Source organism: Ostreococcus tauri (assembly GCF_000214015.3).
Source record: "Ostreococcus tauri WGS project CAID00000000 data, contig chromosome 16, whole genome shotgun sequence".
Classification (NCBI taxonomy): Eukaryota; Viridiplantae; Chlorophyta; class Mamiellophyceae; order Mamiellales; family Bathycoccaceae; genus Ostreococcus; species Ostreococcus tauri.
In genome coordinates this window covers 407,028-416,147 of record NC_014441.2, presented here as the reverse complement: position 1 = coordinate 416,147, position 9,120 = coordinate 407,028, and the positions used below count along the sequence as shown (strand labels likewise).

The 9,120-nt window shown below is 60.6% G+C and overlaps 3 protein-coding genes across 3 annotated transcripts; 2 read left to right on the top strand and 1 right to left on the bottom strand.

The window, feature by feature from the left end:
- OT_ostta16g02160 (unnamed product) lies at window positions 1-2,457 on the top strand (the record flags this gene model as incomplete). The annotated part of the gene is made up of 1 exon (XM_022985578.1): window positions 1-2,457. A coding segment is annotated over one exon (2,457 nt), but the record flags the coding sequence as incomplete, so codon positions are not given.
- Window positions 2,458-2,656: 199 nt separating this feature from the next.
- Window positions 2,657-5,896, top strand: OT_ostta16g02150 (Pyruvate phosphate dikinase,PEP/pyruvate-binding; the record flags this gene model as incomplete). Its single annotated transcript, XM_003083639.2, has 1 exon — window positions 2,657-5,896. The coding sequence occupies one exon, from the start codon at window positions 2,657-2,659 to the stop codon at window positions 5,894-5,896; it is 3,240 nt and encodes a 1,079-aa protein (XP_003083687.2).
- An 87-nt stretch (window positions 5,897-5,983) lies between these two features.
- Window positions 5,984-9,058, bottom strand: OT_ostta16g02140 (Ankyrin repeat; the record flags this gene model as incomplete). Its single annotated transcript, XM_022985577.1, has 1 exon — window positions 5,984-9,058. One exon carries the CDS (start codon window positions 9,056-9,058, stop codon window positions 5,984-5,986), a length of 3,075 nt encoding a protein of 1,024 aa, XP_022840369.1.
- Window positions 9,059-9,120: the final 62 nt, after the last annotated feature.

Genomic DNA, 9,120 nt, shown 5'->3' with positions numbered 1-9,120 from the left:
ACGACGCCACCGACGACGACGACGCCACCGCCCGCGCCCGGCGTGCTCACGGGCACGGCGCGGCAAAATGCATTCGCCGCGGCGGTGAGCACGTCCAAGATATCGTTGCTTCCGCCGCAGGGAATCGTCACTTCGTCGTCGGCGGCGCGAGTCGACGGGCGCGTGCTCGCGGCTGTGGAGCAGCCGATCAACGTGTCTTCGTTCGCCGCGGACGCCGATTACAACACGCAGCCGGAGGCGACGACGTACGTCAACAGCATCACCGATGAAGTCTTTGGCACGGCGAACATGATTCTTTGCTTCATCAGCTCGACGAACTGGACGCAAAATTTGAACACCGGAGCGTACGTCGCTGAACTCGATCCGTATCACTGCGAAAACTCCGAGGGTAACAGAATCAAGGGCCAGATCACTTACCGCTGGGTCGTGAACGCAACCGGACCAGATCTCGATGATCCAAACGATCCGCTCGTCGAGTTCAGGGCGAACATCTGGGTGCATCTGTCTGATAATCCTTACATGCCTTTTGTCGATACGCAAATCGTCGTGAAACGCGAAGACGTCGTCGTGAAAGAGAGCAAGGTGTTCATAAAAAAGTTGGCATTCACGTATAAGAACGGCGCTGCCACCATACCTGGTTATGGTGACATCGATTCCGGTGCGGGGATGAAAGGCGTGCTCATTCAAGAGTGCGCAATTGGCGCAGGAGATGCCGACTGCACTTCGCGATCGCTCACGTGGTACGAGGCGTCCCCAGTTGACGAAGGAGTGATGCGTGCGAAATCTATCACTGAGAATGGTATTACAAAGGCCACGTTCGACTCGACGGGCGAAGACTCCTTTTCTGGCAAAATGGTGACCTCGCCAAATTTCGCCAAATTGCAGTTCCGCGACACTACGTATTGCGACAAGATGAGCGACAGAGCCTACTTCGGTGAACAATACGTCGCGTACGATGATTCCGGTAAAAAGGTTCGACTGCAAAGTTACGCGAATCTCAAAGCCACCGGCACCGATGACGCCACGTATCACGCGTTTATGTCGTATCCGGGAAATCTCTACGTATCTGAATACGACGACGAAGGTAATAAGCTCGAAGATGCCGAAAAAGCCTCCGCGAGCGCGGCGTTCATGGACGGGGAGAGCGTTACCGAAATCGTTGACTGGAACGATCCGTCGAAGGACGTCAACTTCAAACTCAAAATATCTCGAGGTGTCTTGTACAAGAAGACGAACTCGATCCAGCCCGCGTCCAACTACAAGGACGCGCCCGTCATCGGCTGGCTCTGGGATTCGACCGAAAATGCGATGGTGGAGATCAAGTTTGTCTATGACTCTTCATCTGACAAGATCATGCTTACGTCGAAGAAACAATATTCTTGGGAAACGAATGATCTTGCTGACAACACGATCTCAACTCCGCGGGATCTCACCATGGACGACATAAACAGCGAACCGCTCGGGTGCTACGGAAGCATCTTCGGCCAAGGCTCGGCGATTTTGCTCAACTTGACGCACTTCAAGGTTGCCAAGGCGGAGACCATCACGCCAGGATCGCTTCCGAATAACCTCGTTCTCACGTGCAGTGAACAATGCGCGAACGCGTCGACGTTCGCGACACTCAATCCGACGACTGATTATCAAGGTTCCATGATGTACGCTCAACCGAACGGGTACAGCGACGTTCGAAGTACGTACAAGACGTTCACTTTCGACAAAGATACCGCCAAGCTGACGGATGACTCTGGCAGCAATCTCGAAGTCGTGCTCGACGTCACGAACGACTTCTTCAAACAAAACAGCGTTTGGATGACCCTCTTCGAGGCTACGGACGATCACGTCGCCGAGTTGGGCTGTTCGGACGGCTCAACAGTTTGCCAGCATCCGAGCGCGCTTGACGAATACTACGAGTGGCGTTCGAGCTGGTGGGACGGCATGGCGTGGCTCGAAGATCCGAACGACGCCACGAAGAAAAAGTTCATGCAAGCTCCCCTCGCGCTTCAGGGACAAATGCCCACGACGGCGAGCGCGATCCCGCGGACACCGTCCGGCACCAATTACGCGGGGACGAATCTCAATCTGCAATACGAGGGCGGATGGATTAACGGCTTGCCGCAAGTTTGCTTGAACCAAGGAAGCGGCGATCGAACGGCGCCCGAGTACGATCAGTGGGGCAACGCGCGGTGCGATTGGGACAACGGATACCACCAAGTCCCGGACGTCGCGCTTCCCGACGGCATCACGCTCGAGGATCCTTCGACGAGCCCCCCCTCTAAGTACGTCCTCAAGCTCTCGAGCGGCGTGGAACTCCTTCAACGCGCCGACGCGTCGCAGTGCGCGTCGATGAGCTTCGACGACGCGATCCAACTTCCCGAGGAGTCCGCCTTCGTCGATTTCGACATGCCGTCGAAACCGAACGCGACGACCCTCATGGTCAAGTCGACCGACAAGGAATAACGCGCCTCGCCTCGCCCGATCGACGGGACCGAGAGCGACGTCACCGTCGCTCCCCGCGTCCTGGAGATCGCTCGAGATCTTTTTGTTTTCTCTCCACGCAGTTGTAACGTCCAGTCGATACACGCATCATCCGTGGTATCCACCATATCCACCAGTCATCCAGGATCGACCCTTCGACCCCCACTCGCGCGCGCGCGGCATGCGCGTCGCCCCCGTTCCCCACCCCCGCGCCCTTTCCCGCGTCCGCGTCCGCGCCCGCGCGCGGCTCTCCCGCGCGCCGTCCGCACCGCCGGTGACGACGACGACGACCGAGCGCACGCTCTCCACGGGACACATTCTCATCGCCACCGTCGAGACCTCTCGCGTCGACACCCGCGCGCGAACGACGGCCACGCTCACGCTCCGTGACGACGCGAACGCGCCGGCGCGTGGAGCGTTTCACTGGGCGACGACGCGACGCGGTCGGGACGGATGGACGCCGAGACCGCGCGCGGGGGACGACGATTCGACGGATACGGATGCGGCGGAGGAATATGATTTCGGTGATGGCGTCGCGACGCGGAGCGCGTTCGGGATGGATGGAACGCTGACGATGCGCGTGGACGTCGACGCGGGGGATGCGGTGGATGGGGGGGTGGAGGCGATCGTGGGGATCGTGGTGTTGGACGGCGAGACGTGGGCGCGCGCGGATGACGGAGACGTCGTCGTCTGGGCTCGAGGACGGGAGACGGCGAACGGATCGACGTTGGATGTCGCGCTGCGACGGGCGAGTGATCTCGAGGGGGGGGATGTGAATTTGTTCAATCGTTTCTGCGCCGTGGATGATTGTCTGGATGACGCGTTGGCGCGCGGACCGGAGGGCGCGGCGGCGATCTTCGCGTGGCTTCGACTGAGCGCGCTCAGGCAGTTGCACTGGTACGCCGGGAATAATTATCAAGGGAAAGACATGGCGAGTAAACAGGAACGCCTGGCGTGGCGCGTCGCGCGCGCCGCGACGACGACGGCGGATCCGGTGAGCAGGGGATTAATGCGCGCGTCTCTCGCGTTTCTCCCGCGCGGCGGTGGGAACGGGGACGACATTCGCATGGGCATCTTGAACATCTTGCGTCAACACGGCATCAAGGAGGGACATCGACCCGGGATCGAGGACCCGTTCCTCTCGCAGTGGCATCAAAAGCTGCACTCGAACACGACCCCGGACGACGTGAAGATTTGCGAGGCGTACCTCCACTTCTTACACACCGGGAACTGGGACGAGTTCTGGGCCCATCTGTGGAACAACGGCGGGCTCACGCGCGAAGATTTGGCGGGAATGAAGGCGGGGTGGCGCTCGGACGGCATTCACGGCCCGGCGCTGCACATGCCGCACATGATTGATTCTTTCAAGCATTACCTATGGATTTTGAAGACGACACACGGCGGTGGCGACGTGGACAGCGCGATGAACTTTGCAAGGGACGGACTTCCGGGAGACGTCGCGTGGGAGGTGGACGACTTACTGCGAAATCGTGACGCGTGGTGGGTGCCGGGAAAAATTGTAGAGATTCGCAAGCGACTCCTCGACGTCTGGCAGCACGACAACCCGAATCGCGACGTCGTCATGCTCGACGCGTCGTTGGAGAAGTTTTTCCGAACCAAAGTGGAGGCGATAGACCACGGAGCGATGTCATCGGACGATTTGCTCTCGCTCCTTGAGCTGTCGCTCACGAACGTGGCGCTCACGAACGAGTCGCCGAGAATCGCGAGCGCGCTCACCTTCGTGCAGCGCTCCATGGGCGGCGAGCGTTGGACCGAGGAGTGGTCGAAGACCATGGACGCCGCCCTCGATTTTACAGCGCTCGCCATGGAGGGCGACATGGACTTTGTGTGCCGAGCGACGCAGAGCGCCGCAAACGTCATCGCGTCAAAGTCCACAAAGACGGATTCCAAGTATCTGATCAACTTTGGTGAAGAAAACGTGCGCTCGCACAGTCTCTTCGTTGTCTCTCAGTTGATCTCCAGACTTCGGCCGATCGTTCGCAACGCTGCCGGTCGATCGCCGTGGCAAATCGTCAGCGTCGGCGACGCCTCGCTCGAGGCGTTCGCGGGGACGGCGAAGATTGAGACGCTCAGCGAAATTCAGGGTGAAGACTTTTCGTCCCAACCGATTGTTTGTCTCACCGAAACGCTCGGAGGGCTCGAGGACATCCCCACGGGTGTTCGAGCCGTCGTCACCAGGGCGCCGGTGGATTTGCTCAGTCATATTGCCATTCGCGCCAGGAATACGAATGTTCTCCTCGCAAGCGTCTCCGACGACGCCCTCTGGGGCGCCGTGCTCGAAATGACTGGCTCAAACGTTCGCGTCGTCGTCTCGGGAGAAGATTTGAAGATGGAGATAGCCAACGTCACCGAAGCGACGACGTCTCGAGCCGCCGCCGACGTCGACTCGCCGAAGATTTCCATCGCTCCGTATAAGCCTTCGGAAGAGTGGTTGATCGCGCCGAGTGCGTACGATCGCGACGTCGTGGGAGGTAAGAGCAACAGCTTGGAAGACATGGCGAAAGAGCTCGCGGCGATGAACGTCGCTCACGTCGACGTTCCGGGATCTTTTGCGCTTCCATTCGGCACATTCGAGCGAGTGCTTGCTGAGGACGACGAGACTCGATTGTCCCTTGAAATCGCCGTCGCTGCAATCAACGCCGCGACGAGCGCGACCGCACGACGCGAAGCGCTCGAAGACGCCAGAAATATCATCTCCAGTCGCCTCTTGTGCCCGAGCGGGTTGGAAGCCGCGCTCCATGACGCTGCTACGAGCTTGTCGTCAAACGTGGAAATGGAGCGCCTGTGGGACGCCGTCTGCGGCGTCTGGGCATCCAAGTGGACCGAGCGCGCGTGGCTGTCCCGAAAAGCATGCGGAATTCCCGATGAAGATTTAAACGTCGCAGTGCTGCTCATGGAACTCGTCGACGCCGAGCTCGCGTTCGTCGTGCACACGGCAAATCCAATCACAGGCGACTCGGATGAAATTTTTGGAGAAATTTGCGTCGGACTCGGGGAGACCCTCGTCGGGAACGCAGCTGGCAGCGCGCTCAGTTTCACCATGAGTAAGTCCACGGGTGCAATCACCGTGCGCTCGCTACCAAGCAAGCTCTACGGTCATTATGCGCCATCCGGCGGAACTATAATCGCTAGAAGCGATTCCAACGGCGAGGATTTGGAGGATTTCGCCGGTGCCGGTCTGTACGACAGCATCACCGCCGAGCCCACCGAGGAACGCGTGGTCGACTACGCGTCGTCGCACATAGTGTGGGACGCGGTGGCGCGCGAATCTGTGATCAAACGCGTCGCCGCTATCGCGCGAAAGATTGCAGAGAGCAGAGGGGGACCACAAGATATCGAAGGCGCCATCGTCGGTGACCGCATCGTGCTGCTTCAAACGCGCGCGCAAATTTGCTCATGAGACTCTCATCATACACGTAGGTACCTAGAAAGATTGTTTTGTTGTAACAGTGCTCATAGGCCGCCGCTAAATGACCTCATCTACTGTTCATAGTTTCATTCCATCGCACATCCGAGCGACTATTTCCGCCACGTCGCTGGCTCGAGCGAGACGCTCGGCGTTTGCGTCGCATTTGAACGCGAGCGCGCGCATCGCGCTTGCGGCTACGTACATCACGCGCTTGTCCTCATCACTGGCGACGTCACGAATGATGTCTCCGAGCGCCTCCATCGCGCCGTGGTTCCCGGCTTCGATCGCGCTCGCCGTATGTGACGCGAGATTTCGCAACGCTCCCATGGCGTCCAAGCATCGCACTTTCCGAATGAGCGCACAGAGTTTCGGCACAGCGCCCAAAACGAGCGCGCTCGCTCGGTTCTCAGCATTTGCGCACACGAGCTCTCTAATCGCTCCCGCCGCCGCGCGCCTCTCATCATCGTCGTCATCCAGACGATCGATCAGCGTCCTCATGACGTCTCGCTCCGCAGCTCGTTTGCGTTCTGGTCTGTTCGCCATCTGTACTTTGCTCTTCGCGCTCAACGTTCCGTGCACCCATCGAGAGCCGACATCCGCCTCGAGCGAGGTGAGCTCCGCTCCGGCGTCTCGCAGGATGGCCAGAGCCTGAGCGTCGCCTGCAAGAAGCGCCCAAGCCGCAGCAGTGCGTTTCCATCGATCCCACGCCTCTAATCCACCCTTACGCGTCCTTAACTGTTTGCACGCTTTAGCTGCGACGAAAATCGTCTCTGCGTCGCCGCCTCGCACTGCGAGATGTAAAATCGTCTGCTTATCGGCATCCCTCGCCCCAGGAGGGGCGCCGAATTTAAGAAGTGCGATAAGGATACTCGCGTGACCTCGAGCGGCGGCGATGTGCGTCGCAAGTGTGCCCGCATTCGATGCTTCAATCGCGATATCGACGCCGCCGCGCTCGAGGATCGCATTGACGACAATGTCGGCGTCTTCGGACGAGCTCGCCGCGGCGGCTCCGAGACATCGAGCGGTCGCCTGGACGCCACATGACAAAAGTGCGCTGACGACGGGCGCTACGCCGCGTCCACACGCGGCGAGAAGACGACGGCTCGCGACGGGCGCGAGATCAATGGCTGCCGCTGATGCCGAGCACCAGCCGCAAACGTCGACGCCGCGCGATCGCAAATACGCCGCGTAATCCCTGAGCACCGGTCTGGCTAATATCTCGCAAGGTGCAAATGGGCCATCGACGTGACCGAAAGCGCACGCCGCGGGCTCATCGCCGCTCTGGCGTAACAGAGCGGCGGCCTCGCCGACGTGAAGACCGGTAACATGGTTCTCATCGCGCGGTCGACTTGAGTTCGATGACTCGGTCGAAAACGCAAGCCTCGCGTCGCCCTCGAGCGCTCTCGAAACGGCCAGCACGTTAATGGAGTTCCCACCGAGCGCATCGAACGCGTCTAAAGCACCCACACCCGAAATACCGCCGTCTTCGCTGAAACCGAGCGCCCGAGCCCACGCCTCGGCGAGTATGGTTTCCAATCCGGGCTCAGGTGGCGTTCGCTCCGGGCGAAAAACCAATGTGCGTCCGCTCTCGAGCCAACTTTTGAGTAACGGTCGATTCGTCTTCCCGCTCGACGTCAAGGGCCACTCGTCTCGCGGTATCAAAACGATTCGCCTCGGGACCGCGTACGCGGGCAAACGGCGCTCGACGACGCGTTCGAGCGCGAAGGAGTATAAATCCGCATCCTCGGCGCGATACCTTGGCGATGAGATCCGCACATGCGCCGTGAGCACGCCGTCCTCGTAAAATACCACAGCATCATCGGCGAGCTCTGGAAACGACCGTGCGACGCTCTCGATATCATCCAGCTCCATTCGATGTCCACGAATTTTCACCTGTCTATCGTTTCGTCCGCAGAGAAACAAATCACCAGATGCGTCGATGCTCCCTCTGTCGCCCGTAAGGTAGACACGTCCGAGCGGCGATGAGACAAACATCGCATTGGTGCGCTCGCGATCGTTCTCGTACCCGTCGCACACGCACGGACCGCCGATGGCGATCTCACCGACGAATCCCGGCTCGCTCGCAAACGCCGCCACACCCGAGGCATTCGGCTCGAATCGCTCGACGATGCGCACGAAAGCAAACTTCTCGTACGCCACGCCCGCCCGGCTGGGATCGTCATCTACACCGCGCATACGCGCGTACGTCTGCACCACCGTCGTCTCGGTGGCCCCGTAGACATTGTACAAGCTCACCGCTGGGGCCCACCGCTCGAGCGTCTGAAGCGACATTTTTTCACCCGCGAGCGACACGCACCGCAGTTTCGGGAGCTCCTCGGGCATAGCGCGATTGAGTGAAAATATAGTCGGCGTGCAGCACACGTGCGTGACATCACCGAGGGTGAGCACGCGTGCTAGATCGCGCTGCATCACCTCTCGCGACGCGACAACCACGGCGCTTCCGCTTAGCATCGCCGCGGCGACGTCGCCCGGATATAAATCAAACGTCGCGTTCGACGCCAAGCACACCCGCGAGTTCTCAGATAACTCCTCCACGCGCGCCTTCGCCGCGCCGTACGCCATCGCTCGCGCGTGCGTGTTCGCGATCGCTTTCAACCCTCCCCCAGTCGTCCCCGACGTGAACGACACGAACCACTCATCCGCGTCCGACTCCGCCATCCGATCGTCGTCGCGTCCCGACGTCGACGCCGTACTCGACGGCGCGTTGACATCGATAACGTCCACGTCGTCATCCATCACCCGTCGTAGGACGTCGACGACGCCGTCGTCCGATCCATCCGTCAGCGCCGTCGTCGTCGCGCCCGTCGCCGCCGCCGCCGCCGCGACGCGCTCCACCGGCCACGCGCGCGCGTCCACGCTCACGATCGCGCGTCCGACCTTTCCGCACGCGAGTAAGCACACGAGGGCCTCCGTGCCGCCCGCGCACGCGCTCAGGACGCGACCGCCTCGGCGTGAGAGTCTCCCCGCGAGGGCGTCGACGCGCGCGCTGAGCTCGAGCCAGCACACGGGGCTCCGCGTGCGCGCGTGCGCGGCGTCATCGAGCGCGATGTCGACGCACGCGACGTCGCTGGGGCGCTCGCGCGCGTGTCGCGCGAGATGGACGTGCGCTCGAGCGGAGGTGGGCGGGGACATGGGACATCGCGGCGAGAGGCGGCGCGTGAAGCGACTGTTAAGTCTAACATTTTTAAAAGCTA